This window comes from Corvus kubaryi, unplaced genomic scaffold (assembly GCF_017639235.1).
Source record: "Corvus kubaryi isolate FWS band 111438036 unplaced genomic scaffold, C.kubaryi_AGA036_p1.0 37357, whole genome shotgun sequence".
NCBI lineage: Eukaryota > Metazoa > Chordata > Aves > Passeriformes > Corvidae > Corvus > Corvus kubaryi.
The window spans coordinates 12,540,447-12,557,348 of NW_024581117.1; the positions used below are offsets into that span (position 1 = coordinate 12,540,447).

General features: G+C 37.3%; 1 protein-coding gene across 7 annotated transcripts in view; it reads right to left on the reverse strand.

Moving 5' to 3' along the window:
- The window catches only part of CCSER2 (coiled-coil serine rich protein 2), a 60,983-nt gene that overhangs the window by 5,647 nt on the left and 38,434 nt on the right, over positions 1-16,902 (reverse strand). For 3 of the 7 annotated variants that reach the window (XM_042033290.1, XM_042033287.1, XM_042033288.1), the window contains exon 9: positions 16,115-16,213. In XM_042033290.1, the coding sequence (XP_041889224.1) occupies positions 16,115-16,213 (99 nt within the window). Of the gene's footprint in view, positions 1-3,313; positions 3,354-7,823; positions 7,909-16,114; positions 16,214-16,902 lie in introns of all 7 variants that reach the window. The other 4 variants (XM_042033291.1, XM_042033293.1, XM_042033292.1 and 1 more) reach the window with 2 other exon arrangements.

Here is a 16,902-nt window from a genome sequence, read left to right on the forward strand (position 1 = left end):
ACTGCACAGGCAGGGAAGGAGTCTGATGGACCACGTGCATTTAGAGGTTTTTCCCTGCCTTACTGAGGCCAGAAAATCTGATGGAAGTATGTGGTAATCAGGCTACAGACAAAGCTTAGGTAATCTTGAACTGATTTTAAATGGGCTGATAAAGAAGCAGAGTACATGTGAAACTAGAGATCACACACTACTACACTGATAACCACAGGATAAAGGTAACTGTAGAAGATTTTACATTTTTTCAGAACATACAATCTAATCAGACACGCATTGGACAAGAGAATTGCCAGTACCTCTTCTGGGTAATTTCTATTCTCTTTGCTCTGTCCTGTAAAGAGACTTGAAAGATTAATGGTGTACTAGCTTCACAGTACATCCTAGACCTGCAACTTGGATACGGATCTTGGAAGCATTATTAAGAATTCTGCAATTCGTGGCAAACTCCAAAACCTAATACAATTTAAACTACAGTTTTAGCAGGCGTGGATGATTTTTCTCATTTTCTTTACAAAGGAGGGGAACTGAATTACTACAAATTAGTCATCACTCAACTACCTGGATTCTCACCAGTTGACAGATTGCATGTACACAGTAAACAGGCTTATTCTGTTTACTAGTGAAATAGAGCAAATAAAAATGAAGCAATGTTTGTGTTTGGGAGGTTTGACTAAAAGTGTCATTTTAGTCACTCTCCTGAATTATTCACAAGTTGTAAAGAGAAAACCTGTTATTTGTCTGGTCTTTTTAGCTCTTCTTTGAATCAGAGGGAAGAATGCGATGATAGCTGTGTATGCCAGATTCCTGTTAAACTTTTAGGGCCATAGCCCATCTCAGGATTCTTTAGGCTTTTCATCTTTTCCCTGGCAGGATTACTACTGAAAACTGAATCCTCAAAATTCCTCATCAAGAAAAAATTTAATGGTTAATGAGAGGATAATCAAGGTTTCTCGTTCTATTTTTTTTATTTATGAGCAGTTTTTCCCTTTAGAATATAACAGTTCTACATGTAAGGAAAGGGAAAATCTGGATCTGTGACATCACCTATCAGTGATAGACATGGAAGGCAAATATCCTGAACAGTCTGAATATGACTCTTTTGGAAAGAGGGAAAAGATTTTTAAATAAGACAAAGAAGCCTCCAAAATGGTGTCAAATGAGTACCAAACTATTATTCCTTATGTGACCCAAAACTAGTTTAACTTTGTGAATCCTTCTTAACCATACAACCCTACAGGAAAGAAATGCTAAACACAAGGAATAATTCAGTACACTGAGAGGGTTACAGCTTAAATAAAATTAGTCCTCCAGATATTTTTTTCCATTTTCCAGTGTTTATATATGGGTTACAGAAGTTATTACCCTTCCAGTCTAGGAGCTGACAGGCAGATGTTAGCCAAAACGATTTACTGATTTGAGATTTCACCTGCAAAACTGAAACTGCTAATAATGAATGCAAAAACCAAAGCAGTATGTACCCGATTCCCATGCAAATACTACAACAAATAAATCATATTTTCTAATCCTACTTGAAGGAAAAAAAATTAAAACATTTATAGCACACAATATAGTGTCAAATGTGGAAAAATAGTTGTCAGAAAATATTTCCCCCTCAGCTAGGAAGGGTTTTTAAATGTCAGTCTTTGAAAACACAGATAAATATCTAATCTGATCAATAAAAATTCTAACTTAATATCAAATAATTCTAGGTCTACTAAACAACAAAATTAAAAAACTGGTAAGTCACAAAATAAACTAAATTTGTGTGGAAAATGGAGTTAAACATGAACACATCTGAAATACAACAAAGCCATCAAGGTTTCAATAATGCTATTTTGAATTCTTCTGACAAAGACTAGGTAGTATTTGAGCTTTTCCCTCTGGGTAATTTTGCATTTTACATATAAAGATAGCCAGATACATGTTTTCCTCATTATCCTTCGTAACCTTAAAAAGTCTAAGCAGCTTATTACTCAGAAAGTTAGCAATTCTGAAGTAGAAAATAGCTACGTGCTCAGAATTATGAGGACACTAAAGCTCTGGTATCAGCTTTGCCCAGTTGTTTTAAGTACTGTACTGCTTTCTAATTGTGGATTTCTAGTCAAGGTCTGTCCAATTATCACAACTACAGATTTTAATCTCATCAAATTGCTACACGCATGAACATTCAAGATGACACTGAAAGCAGCAAAATGCCACTTGCAAAATATGCAAGTAACAGTTCACAAGGTACCTAACACTGACAACTGAATTATTGTCACCACATCTCATATCTTTGCCTTAAATACAAGTTTTCCTTTTACAAAGAAAGTCTTGGAAATTCTGACCATATTACAGGTAAAAACAATGAGCCAGCTGAAGGACTGAAGTACTTGTGAATTCCATCACTTGAAGGAGGAGAAATAGATAAAGAAGCCTTCTGCTTTCCAGGCATACTATTTTATTTCACACAAGTCCTTGATGAAAAAAGGGTTTCATCTACATTGTTTTGAGAGCACTTCTGGAAATATTTCTGGGCTGGGACAGACCATGACTTGGTACAAACTGCCATGCTACCCAGACTTCTATTTATGTCCCATATAGAAACGTGGTAGACAAACACCTGCACTCCTTTGGGATGCTCCTAAAACGCGAAGCTGGACTCAAACAATTCAAGTGCAATGTAACTGGAGACAATTAGTTCTCCTCAAACTGGAGTACATTAGACAAAGTGCTCTGTGCACATGCTCCTTTCTGCACAAAGAAACAGATTTTTCTGTACTGGCAAGAGCTTCAAAGCCTTCCAAGTATTGATGTGCTAATCAAAATTACTCAATTCACTCCCTACCTCATTGCTTAAGAGATTTTTGTATTATTTCTCTCAAGTAACACTGGCTGTTACATCATCCAGAGAAAGATGACATCCACGACAAGGATTACTACTACTGCACAGTTATGAAACTACTGAGATTGTACTAGCTTTGTGTTGGAAAACTGAAACATCATGTTGTACTGTTAAACAAGTTAACTGTTAAAGAAGTTAAAAATGTGGTCATGACAGTGATACTCATTCAAAATCTTTAGTTGAAAATCCCCTTCAGTTTTGCTTTGGTTATCTCGATCCCCATCTGGATTCCCTATATAATACCTCCATAGAATGAAATAAAGGCATTTTCTCCCTGCAGTATGTTGAGGAAGGAGGGAAGCGATGCAATGGAAAATCTGAGAACTGCATGCACATCTCCCACAGACATGCATCATGCATAGGGCAAAGAAAAAACCCAACAGTGAAAATGCGTGAGGGGGAGACGGGAATAAATCTGAAGTTGTACTGTACCACGCTTTATCACAGAAGTAATGGACTAACTTCTCAACTCCTTGCCAATGGCATAATGGAAAGCAGAGACAAGAAAAAGACAAGGACAATGATGTCAGAGGACCAAGACAAAACAATGAGCAATTGCCATGACAGAACTGCAACTTTTCCCCATTTCAATTGCAATTACCACATCCCCCATTGGTTTTTAATCTGTCTTCAAGAACCAGAGGTAGCAACAGTGTTTAAGTAATGCAGTACAAAAATATTTATGGCAAGACCTGCATTGAATACCTTTGCTCTTACAACTTTAAGGTTTTTAACACAGTTAATCTCTTACACTCCAAATACTGCAACTAGAATTTCTGTGTATTATTACAACTGTATAAATCAAAAATCTTTGCATCCATGCTTATATACATTCAATATCTAACCACGAACAACAAGGTCATAAAAGGCACAGCATTCTATCCTTGGATCATGTTGCCTGTATTTTTAATAACTCATCTTCCTAGCAACTCATGAGTTGGAAGAGACAACTACCACAGGTTCCTTTTGGAAAGGAGTGGAAGGGAAGGGTCAGAAACCCTGCTTCATAATTCTTTCATTTCCTCATCAGTTGTGCCATCCCTCCTCTCCCTGCCTTGGCACAGGATAAGCCATCATTTCAAACCAAGGCCTGTGCAGACACAGCCCTGCTGAAAGGCTACACCAGACAGCTCTCATTTTCCACCTCTGGAAAACATCAACATTTCACACCTTAAATCTGTAGCATTTGCTAATACCTTCTTTTTGAACTTCATTTTTTTTTTCTTTCCCTTTGATCTAGCTGTATTATATCCATATTTCAACACTGAAATATAGGATTCTGCAGTATGGAGTATGACTTCAAATAATGACAAAAAACAACCCTAATTTTTTTTAAACTACCATTCACCACCACCATGAGACTACTAAAATAATTGGTAATGTGGCACAGCGTTACTTTTTTTTCTCCATAGTCTGTACAGAAACCGCAACTTAGAAAATTTTATTTTCTCAAATAAAAATTACTTAAAGTAATAGATACCTAAATCAAGGCAGGTATTTCATCTACAAATATAGATATATGTGCAGCAAGCAGATAAATATGACGATATACAGAATTAAGTTTTGTTTGCAAACATAAATTTAGTTAGGTACAAGAGACATTTCTCTTGTAGTTGAATCTACAACTACCCAAATTGGGAGGAAAGAATTTTTCTTAAAAGACTTTTCTTCATAAAGCTGAACATTCGTGGAGCAAAAGTAATTACATTAAAAAGACAGTAAAGTAATGATTCCAGGACATTTTTAATAATTTGTCACAGAACTTGCCAGCTAATGCTCTGGAGCAACTTGGTTCTTCTAACACAAACACTTTTTACACCCTCCAAAGAAGCTGTATTGGTCAATAAAGCTTTGGAAACATTTCAGTGCTGAGCAACGTGCCTTTATTTAAAAGAAAATGCATGAAAAAGCATAGTCTGCATCTGATTTATAGTCACTGCATAGAGTAGCTTTCTTCCTGGTGATAATAAGCTGTGTGTCACCTGCTAGAATTGCTTAGATTATCTCTGACTATAATGCTTACATACGAAAAGTCTAAATACTTTTTCCAGGACGTGCACAGTAAGTGGAGATGTAACAACTGCAATGCTTGAATAACAAAGCAGTTTTGATCAGCACTTCTGTGTGGAGAAGCACTTGGGGTAAGGGGCCTAGAGAAGGTGGTGTAATATTCTTGTATTACAATACAAGCTCATGATTGCTTCCTTACCAATGTGTATTCTAAATGTTTGTTTCTAGAGCTGCCTCATTAAAGCTCCAGAACACAAATGGAAAGGGTTTTAATTGTATTGAACAAAGTTTGAGATGTCATCAAAATATATCCTAAAACCAAATGAAAAATAAATGACCATTACACAGGAGTTTAGTTCAAGACACGTGGGAATAACAGAACAAAATTATAAGATTTTTATTCCCAAAATGACAAAATCAATGTACTTTTATCAAAGTGTTTATGAGATGCAAAGTGCTGAATTGTTTCCAAGGCTGGTGAAGAAACATGAAATTGATAAATGTGAAAGTATTAAAAATTAATTGTCATTAAAAGTGAAAAACATACATCCAACGTTGAAGTGTGCTGCAGTGCAGTGATATGCTTGCTGACATGGTGACTGGTGCATAGAGAGAAGAACCATAAACCTACACTAGTGTAATATTACCTAGCAGGGATATATTTCCTGTTCTGTACAGCAGGAGGGAAATTATTTTTAGTTGTTTATACACTGTAATATGAACAGTTTACAGATTTATACCCTCATAATCTACAGTGCCTGTAAGTGATCTATGTATCCATCAGCTATCAACAGCACAGTGAAGAAACCTGCAGAATTCACAAGCAGAGATTATATTTTAGCTTCAGGATCCAGAAGTTAGGAAAGAAGTGCTTGACTTCCAAGTCTATACAGAAAACACAACCAGACAAAACCTGAGACTACTTCATGTTTCCATCATCTTCTCTTCTGTATTACTGCAAAAGAACACTGACATTAGTGTGTCAGGCTGTCCTACACTCAGGGTGATGCCCAGCTCACCACATGTCTCAAAACCCCCTAATGTGGCATTTCATACCAGCTCAAAAACCTGCACACTGAAACCACTGAACCAAGTGGGAAAGAATACTACTAGTGACCATTCCAGTAATGTTCTACTTTACAGAACTCTTCACACAGTGAAGAGGATTTCATTAAAAATGTCTAAGGAACCTCCTAATTTATACTAGATTTTTATTCCCAGTATGGCTCTTTAGAGTAAACCTAGGACTTAAAAGCTAGTGGAACACTCCACTAGTGGAAACTTATTTTCCTAAACAATACATTAGTTATAGTTTAGGTTAACTAGTCAAGGGCCCATTTTCATCTACTTTACTTCCCTCACTAGTACTTCATAGAATGCAATATGCAAGATGCATACTAAAAAATCCAACCTGCTTTAGCAATAAAAGTTTACTGTGGAATCCCAAGTAAGAGGCCACTGTTGTTACTGGAGGAATGAGGTGGAGGCTCAGAAAACTAGCAAGATTAGTAAAGTATTCTTCTTCAGCTAAGCAGCCACTGTGAACGATGTGACACCAGAGGCTCACACATGGCAGCTGGGACACCATCCTCCCATTCTGACTCTCCAGTCACCAAGCCCCAAAACCATAACATTTATATGATCCTCAGGTCTAAAACTGATCTCCTTGAAGTCAGTCTCTTCAATAGGACAGTGAATTACCCAGGCTGTGCTACTGCTGGGCCCTCCACTCAGCAACAGAAGGCACAATCATCAGATTCTGGGGTTCTAAGTTCATTACACACACAGAGTCCCACATCAAACACCACAGAAAAATGAAGCACATCCCTTATTGCACAGAGAAAAGCCCATGAAACAGGCTGTGCATTCCCGATGAGTTGTTTACATGAACATTGTCACAGAAACATCAAGAGAGTATTTGAAATACAAATCACAAAATGTAAGATTTTTTCTTGTGATGATGCAAGTAAGGATCATCGCAGTGTGCAATACACGTAAGCTTAGTTTTCCAAGGTGCAGCTTACTCTTCAGATCTCCATTGGCCCTGGAAATCTTACTTTGTTTCCATAATTTTACTTTTTCCTTTATTTCTTGTCCAAATACACTCTTGAGTTTTGCTAGACAAACACTGTAATTTGCAAATTACAGTACATTTAAAAAATATAACTTTAGCGTTACGAAGTAGTTATATTTCTTCAAACACTTATCTGTTCATAATGCAATACCAAAGCACGAAATAAGACTTACCATTTCTCTATGTCTACGTAAGCATACACTTTTAAAATCAGCAATTGTCTTTTGTTTTGCAGATCGAAGCCAAGTGAACAAATGCATCTTACATCAGCCCACATTGTAGCTAGCACATAAGGAACGTTAATAAACATGCAAGTTGTGCAACAGCCACTTCAATGTAAGAGAAGCCTTTTTACAACAAATACCAAGGGGGTTGGAAAATTAGTTTGAGGGAAGCCATTCTAAAAAGTTAAAACTTTTTGTGAGAGACAACGCAAGTGACACTTTCCCACCAACACTTTTCTGTACGATGCGTTCACGTAAATACGCCCACAGACGCGCGTGCGGACGCATGAGCAAACAGAACACACACATGGACGGGAGAGTGCATCACAGCCATGGAGAACAGGGAAATGCAGCAAGCAAGACTGATGTTAAGACAAGACTGGAAACAAGGGCCTACTCGGGTTTGCCTGAAGGACTGCTGAGGTCTATTGGCATTTAATGACTGTTATAAAGCTATAAGTCGTAGCTGCTCGTACGCTGGCTGAAGGAAGCGTTTGGTTAGCCACAGACTATCGTGTATGCCTGGAGAGAGATCTGCCTGAGAAAGGAGGAGACTACGAGATGAACAGTGCGTGCAAAGGGGAAGCTTCTACTGGAACACGGTGAGGGAGATGAGTGAGAGGTACAGACTCACTCTGTCTGCGGTGCGGTGGAACACTCCGAGGGATGCCCTGGAATGAGCCCTGCCAGGGAGAGAAGGAGGGAGCAGAATACCCACCCTGTGCAGAAAGAGAGAGGGGGAGAAGTATAATAAAAAAAGAGAACAGGGAAAAACAAGACACCAAAAAGCCACACCATTCTTTTTCTTTTTCCCCCAGAAAGGTATCATTATATTTCCCAGTTGTCCTATTTTGTAAAAGCAAATGTTACACGCTACCAAATCCCAGATGTCCTAAACTAGTCAGAAATCTTACAAAATACCTCCATTTTTATTCAATATATAAGCACACATTTCTGTCCAAGATAGCCTTCGGGGAAAAGTATAGAAGCTGAGCTTTTCATGATAAAAATACATGATAAAATTGTATTTATACAGCTTTCAAATGTATTTTAGAAATGCCTCACCAAGTAGTAGCTTGCTTAGTTCTAATCTACTGAAAAACCAGTCAACTTTAGCTTACAACAAAAAATTTCTAATGCATAGAAACAAATCTTCCAGCAAGTCCTGGTGCTTTAGAGGCCACTTTACTCCAATTTCAACAGTATTATTTATCGTGGTAGAGGAGAGACAACACAGAACTGTTTTCCTTGCACTTTGCTCTTGGAGCTTGAGTCTTCCATGAAAGGATCAGGGAACTGTGCAGATCCATGCTGTGCAGGGTTTGCCTGTCAGAGCTCTCAGATCACCACAAGTGTGACACATTGTGGTTGCTGTGTTCTCAAAACAAGAAAAAGTAATTTTCTTACTGCTTATCCTTTTCCCCACACCCTTACCTTTGCAAATCCAAGCTGCAACTTCCCTCTTAAAAAACACAATCTTGACTTCCTATTTCAGCAGGACAGGCTTAAGTATTTACAATCCTTTTGCCATTTAAGCAGCTGAAAACTGCTTTTCTAAGTCTAGGAACACTGATACTACAATAATGACTGCCCCACTCCTCCTGACCAACAGCAACTAATTGTGGCTACTCTGTCAGCCAGTAGGCTGAAGGTATCTGAACAACACCTGCCTGACAGAAAACAGGAACCCAGCTTGACCCTCCTCTCCAGATTCTCTGCTGCAGATCATACTGCCAGGGCTGGACAAATAATAAAGTATTTGATTTCCATGCTTCTTGTAAAACAATGTTAAACATCACATTATTTCTAGAAATAAATATTCTGTGTTTGTCTTAGGAGAGTTTTAAACACTTCCCTGATCTTCCAGTTATCCTAATCTAATTAGATTTTATCCACCACTATTCCAGGTTTCAGTACTGCTAAAATGAAACTTAACACAAGGATTTAACCAAGTCTTTGAATTTGCTAGTCAGAACACTCTTAATCTAGAACAGGAAATAAAGAAAAAAGCCTGACAAGGCTGCTTTACTGTCTTCAGCAGCTGAGATAGATTTTGCTGCAATAATTGTTTTAAGGGAAAAAATGAAACAAGTTCTTCAGTCTGATTATCTCTAGATGGAGATATTGATTACCTAATGTGTTCTTACAGTCCTTCATCAGTAGTCATTAAGATCACAATTTTTAGACTGTTGAATGGAAGAACTGGAACAGTACTAGCTTCAGTCAAGCAATGGGACAAAATAATATAACATGCTGCATCAACTGAATAGGTATTAAATACATAAATATTCCTGGGAACACGATTAATCCATCAACCAATGACTGATGAGAAAATTATCAAAAGCTTTGGATTTTCATAGCATGGTACAAAAGAACACTACATTTTCCAGGTTTCCTCATATTTCATCCAAAATTGAATCCAGGTAGCAAAACACCAAGAAAAACTCTCTCCCTTCTCTAAACATATCTGAATCTGCACGTAGTAAAAAGCACATTATTACCAGGCACAAGTCTGATTTTGCAGACTTATCTGAGTTGGCAATGGGCTTTTTCCAGACTTCTTTGAAATTTTTAACACATTAAGAAGGGAGGTGAAAATTTAATATCCTCTCCCTTTTACTCTCTGAAAAGAGAGATTAAGAAAAGCACAAGCCATCTGAGCTAGCTAACAGTAAAGACACTATTGTAAAGGCAATGAAATATTTGCATGTCTTGACACGTTCCAGAAATTTTTAAGCATCCATATTAGCACTTCAAAGCACAGCACTAAGTACAGTCTTCTCAATAATTCTTCATACTAGTTTCTCGTTGCTCTGACTGGAGAAGCAAATGAAGAAAGTGCAATAATTTCCTTGAATCTTTTGCCTGCTGAAGTGAACTGGTCTCCAGGCATATTTTAACCCCCTTCTCCCAAATGCTGCAGTTGACATTGCTCCATATAAGTAAGCGTCAAATAAATGTCAGGGGTTTTTTTTGTAATAAATAAATAAATTAATAATAAAAAAAACCCCGAACAAGAATTGTTTAATTGTACATCAATAAGGTAATTAAAATCAACATCAATTGAAAAAGTAAGGATCAGGAGATACAGCACTGGGAATTTATTAAGATGAGTGTTATGACTTACACTGATTATACAAATTATAAAGGATGTACCAATCCCATTGATATAGCACATTATGATTTAAGCATCTGCAAATATGCCTGGCTTATGAAAAGATTAATTTTCTTTTAATAGTATTTATTGTACAAAATTCCAGCAAATTTGCTAAGCTTTCTCCTTTAATCAACAACTCATATTCATCTCCTATTAGTGAAATGTGTACTGAGGTTCCCAAGAAATCCAAAGAGGAGGAAAAAAGAAACACACCAATAAACACATCTCCTCAGATGATGGTATGTACTCAAAATACACAGATAAAGTGGCAGTCTCCTACTAAAAGTAAGAAACAAGAAAAACCTGAATCACCACTTACTTATTACAATGTCTGTAAAAGTCTCAAGCAAGGAATGCTAGAATTGAAAGACGAGAACATGACTTACCTCAACTTCTATTAAAAAAACCAAACCCAAACAAAAAACATTTGATGAGATTCTTCTGGGTTCTGAAGCAACTTTTTCCACTTAGACTTTAAAATTAGACAGCAGTTGGAACAGTCCCTCCCCACAGCTATTATGTGCATCTAGCCACTACTCTTAAATCCCATTCCTCTTATTTTCAGATACTGGATTTGTGAAACAGCAAAGGCATCCCCAAAGAGAAGGGAATCAGAATTTTAAATCAACATAAGATTCAGGAGTGGAAAAATAAGAGCAGCTGAGATAAAGCAGCCTACAAACCAGAAAGACAAATGTTCTTCAAAGATCCTGATGAATTGTACTATTGCTTTATGTTGTACTAAATGCTTTATGAAGTTCTGACTAACTGCACTGGGAAAATCTGTTGGTTGTTTCTTCTTTTAAATGCTGCTATGAAGCCTAAGGCCAGACTTTTCCATTGTTAGTTATGAGCAGACCTCAACCTTAGAATAAGAAATCACATGAACAAAAGCAATTGCTTCTGCCAGAAAAGGAGAAGCAAAATATTTCTAAGCTACTGCTGCACAGTAATTTTAGTCCAACAGCCAGATATTCCAGCTCTTCTCTCAAGGATACACCAACATGCAAAACTGCTACTGCTTTAAAAAGTCTTTTCTGCTGCAGAAACAAATACAGCAAATATCCTTTTTTTAATCCATTCAACTGAAGCCTCTGAGCACTTCAATGAGGAGAGGATTTTTGCTGCCTCTCACCAAGCACTGCCAGTTGTTTCATACACACTCAGAGCTCCACATCATGAACAAACCCAGAAGGACAGACTTCAATATTAAGGCAAACAAAATGTTTCTGCAGCAGTCTCCTGGCCTAGCACCCAGAAAGAAACCATGAATGAGCAGTTCTGACATGCAATAGTCCTTCTGAAAGTATTCAGATAAAAAACACCACCAACACAGTTTTATGTGCTGGTTTACACTAAACCAACAAGAATTGTTTGTGAAGGGTTCAAAGACCTCTCCTCTGTGTAGTCCCTACATGTCATGCACAGTCACAGCACAAGAGACATGTGCACAACATGACCACCTGGTCCAGCTATGGTTTTGTTTCACCAAGAACGTGTATAAGAACATGAAGCAAACAGCAGACCATTGCACAATGAGAGAAACCAAGGCTGGATATGAAGGTGAACACTGATACAGTGACTGGACCTCAAAACCTGCAAGTTTAAGAGTTGTGGAGCTGACACAGGATGTTTAAGGCTAAGGTGGAAGAAGATACTAAAACCAAAAGGACAACAGCACTTAAAGACAGACAGAAAGGATGACAAAGGTTCATCAAAACAATTGACATGAAAGGCTTTGGAATGACAAACTGGAACAAAATTCAAAAGGGAGGCAAAGAATATCTCAGTGCAAAAGCAGAGAAGATGGAGCAAAGAACAAGACCATGCATGTTCCCATGCAAACTGACAGGTTCTGTTATTCTACCAGAGACAAGAATGAACTTGAACACACATTTAGGCAGCAAAGCTCATTCTCATCACTGGGAGCTGTTACCAAGGGGAAATACCCAGCTTTTACTGTACACTCTATCTACTCTTGCAGGAAGAGCAACCAGGAACTCAGAAGAACTGGTCCTCACAGGCCAGAATCTTCTGCAGGTATCTTGGACCAAATTCAGGGCTTTGTAGTTTGTTTGCTTGTCATTTACTTCTCAGCATCTGCAAACAACCTTTCCAGCCCAAGAAAGCAAATGATTTATCAAAAAAACTTGACTTCTAATCCTCCAAGTCCTAAAAATATCAGTATTTGCTATTACAGAAAGAATGCTGCAAAGCCTGCAAGAGAAGTGTGGCAATAGATGCTCACATTTTTCTTCCTTGTAAGCTGTCCATTAACGTTAATTTCTTCAGGTAATTTTTATCTTCTTCCAGGGTTTGCTTATTTTCTTCCATGATAGTAAAATCCTAAGACACACTAACTGGAATAAATTCTGTATAGGAGATCTGTAAGAGATCCTTTTAGAAATGTCATGGTCTACCCTGCCAGCAAATACTTGTACAAGCCTTCATCCCAAGGATAGTTAACCAAGAATGGAACACAAACAGTAAGAAGTTACCTAAGCTTTGAGCATGCTGCCAGGACGCTTACAAGAAATACCATGTCACAGACACAGTAGACAGGCAATAGGTAGCTACCTATCATTTTTTAAGAAGCCCAATTGCCAAAACATTTCTTTTCAGCCCCTAGTTTTTATTACGGGAGTACTAAGTTTCAAGGATTAACTTAAAGTTACATAGCTTCCACTTATGTACATATTTACCTTTAAATAGAAAAAAACCCCTGAAAGTACTTCGAAAAACTGTGGTCCCTGAAGAGAACACCACCAGACAAGTTTATAATCACATCAGAATGGGCCATTTTCTAGAAATATTTCATAACAAAGAAACTACGTGAACATGATTTTTAAAAAAGACTACGTTTAATGATACCCACTTTAGTGGCAGAACCATGAAATAATCAGAAATAGCAGCCAGTTCAAATGGCCAGCTGAATAGCAACAAATTGCTGCAGTTCATATGGTCTTAAATTCCCAACTGAAACAGCTGATTTCCACTCTCACTGTTCCCTAGTTTATTCTAGCATCTATTCTTTATGACACACGACATTAACAATGTTTGTTAGGCACATTTCAGTAAGCATTTAAAGTATTCCTTGGAACACTAAATCACTGTGTTCCCAGACTGGTACTTACTCCTGAGGAATAAATACATTGTATCAGTTCTGATTTGTATAGAATATGTAGAATTTATAAACAGTCACATTAGTCTTGAAAATTTTGATACCTGAAGCACCTGCCTCATATCCACCATCATTTAAAATGACTGGCAGGTCAACACAAATAGGAAAAAATGAAATAGTTAAATATTCATCAAAATTGAAAACCATTACCAAGCTGAAAGAAGCAAAAAGTTTATCTGCCTCAAAGGAGCCGTTCTGTCCTTGCCAAGACTTCAATTACAGTTTGGTTTTTAAAAAAAAACCAGCTACTCTATATAAAACCTGATAATTTCATAAACATTAACAACATTTTAGGATTTATATCACATTTCGGACCAATAAACCTGATTTCTCTCAGTCTACATTCTTAGGTCAAGACCATTAAGTTAAACTGAACAAGAATGTTAATAAAGCAAAACAGCTTCTTCAAGAGGGTTTTTGGGATTTTTTTGAGTAGTGAGAATACGTTTTACTTAGGTGTCTCCTTCTATTTATTGTACTCTTACCTCAAGAAAATAAGAGCTGACTGTGTCTCCTTTCTATTGCAAGAGACGTTTTCTGCTATTAGGTTCCTGATCAAAAATTATTTCATACATTTATACTTCTATTAAGCCATGCAAAGAATCATCCAAATGCATGTTAGCAGAGGGAGCATTAAGCCAGAAAGCTGGGGTCTGACCACTAGAACTGAAATTTGGCTGTAACAGCCAGACCATTGTCCTACTTGAAGAAATCCCACATTAAGGAGTTCCTGTTTCTGTTGGCTGATAGAAAGCCTGTAACCTACAAATACGCACGTGAAGACATTGAAAAGACCCCAAAACATTCTGCTCCAAACTTTCGAGCTATCAAAAGCTCCTGAAAAGCAGCATAGTTTCAATATTTGTCAATATTTCATGAATTTTCCTAAGTCCTTTATTAACTTCATGAGAAACTTTGCACGTGGATGAACATACTGAGATGTTTACATTGTGCATGTAGTGACCATATGTCCAGAAATATGTGTGTGTATCATACACATATATCCACACACCCAACCATGAATACAGCAGAGGTTCCTTCATCTCTTCTTACAGATACTGTCCCTTAACCCAAACTTCCTCCTGACAATAAAATGTCTTTTTAACAAAACTGCAATGTAACTTAGAAGAAATATATGGGCCAACCTGACCAAAACAGACAATTAGGCTGAGTGACTCCTTGTGCTCGAGACAGCAATGCAAATTTCCCATCTTCTCCAATATCTTTGTCTTGTCAATTCACACCACAAGTTGCACAAACTAAAACTTGTGTAGTTAGCAACTAACTTCCCATGATTATTAGACTGTTTCTGAAGCCATTTGAAAAGTGAGCTAGAAAAAAAGGAACATGGAAACAACAGCCACTAACCTGGAAACAGGATCAATGCACAAAGACATCAAATGAACAACACACACATGAAATTAAAACTTGGGAAAAAGAAACAATGCAAGGGCTCAGAAGCTTCAAAGCAAAAGGAGAAGAAACAAATGAGATGAACAAAGACATTACATGTACATGGGGGAGCAGAGGTGTCAAAGCAAACCAAAAGCTACTTCAGGTTATTATCTTTTGACACTGGGTTCTTTATCAGACAGAAAGAAGGAGGTTGGAAAACAGGGATAAGGCTGTTTGCCAGTAACTGGTGAACACACAGCACGGTGGTGTTTCTGCCCTAGTGCTATATATTTAAAAGAGCGATTTTAGAAGGATAACAGGGGTCATTTTTCTTTACTACAAGCTTACTCAAGTAACATCAGGTAGGATAAAAACAAAGAAACAAAAAAACTAAAACCCATTTTTAACCTTTTAATAAAATCTCCTAGGGTTTCTAGCTAGAGCAGTAGATTCAAAATCCAAATGCTATTTGCTGGTGACTAACAAAAGCCTTGTTTAGCATTCAAAGGTAATTTCTTCTTAATATATAATATCAAATATGTTTTCCCTCCCCCATCTTAAGTATTCTATTGGTGTTCCATGAAGAACGTGAATTTTACATAGTGAAAACAAATGTGATCCATGCAACAACATATGGGAATGAAGATGTCTTTTGTCAAAGTGATTTTCACACAATAATTTTTTTAAATGAGTCAAGTTATTAAAATAAATTATAAAAAAGTAATAAGAAGAAACATTAAACAATATTAACTTTTGCTTTTACACTTATGCACCGAAATTTAGAATATACTGTTGCTTTTCCTCAACAAATATGAGAACATCAACAATGAAAGTTTGACCAGGAAAAAACCCAAAGAGACACCTATGACTTTGAAATCAGGATATAAGAAAATATCTTAAGTACAATTAGATATACAGTTTGGATTGACTGTAACTTAAATACTGCAAATGGTGATTATTTAAAGAGAAGGCTTCTGAAGTTTAATTATTTATTTTTAAAGAAATGTGTGTAATATTTGTTTACATAATAGGGCTGCAAAAGAACGCAAGGGTTGCACAGCAGGAAGGACACTACTCACACACAGCACAGAATCTCCTGAACAAGGCTAACTTGTGTGAGAGCCAAGGTTACAGAAGGGGGGAATGAAAGGCAGAAGGAGGTACCCAAGCAGGAAGGGCCCACTTTACTCACAGAACTCCTCCTCCAGGAGGTTTGTGTGAATTTATCGGCACGCGCGCGCGCTGCCCCCGGAGGTTTTTGACTGTCCTTCTGGCAGTTACATCTAGTGGCCTTAATCACCCCCAAAAAGAGAAAAAGAAACAAGAATTAGTTAGAAATTAACCAGTTAAGCCTCTTGACAAGTACAGTCAAGGCCCAGTGTCCAAATACCAAGCATTACTTGACCGTAGAGCGCAATATGATTAAACTGTAGAAAACTACTATTCATTTAACTGCTGCTTTTCCCAAAGGATACTAAGAAGCAATCCAGAATAAATATTGACTTTGGAAAGAGTTTTTGTTCCACTTAAATTTCTGAAGCACTATGTTCTTCAAGTCATCTTTCAATCATTACAAATACAAGTTTTACCCATCTCTACAGCAGAGTTCTTTTGCTGCACCAGTTACAGGTTACTCCAGTAATCAGGTACATGACTGAGCAGGAAAGGAGAAACTTCCTTCTAGGAATCTTTGAAGCCTGATGGTTAAGAGACTAAGTGTACCAAAAAACCAACACTTACTGTAAAATGCTAACAAACAAGGTAATTTGGTTTGGTATGCTGTGATGTGGAATTCTGCAGTTTAAACAGCACAGCAGAATGCCAGATCTTCATCTTTCAGCTCTGTTTTAGAGGGAATGTTCCCAAACCAGAGAGGAAGAGAATGAAGGCCACAGCTCAGTTTTAGTGCACACACCCACAAAAGCACATGCTAAACGTTTCATTAGAGATTATGGTCACACAGTACTGTCTCTAGCTATG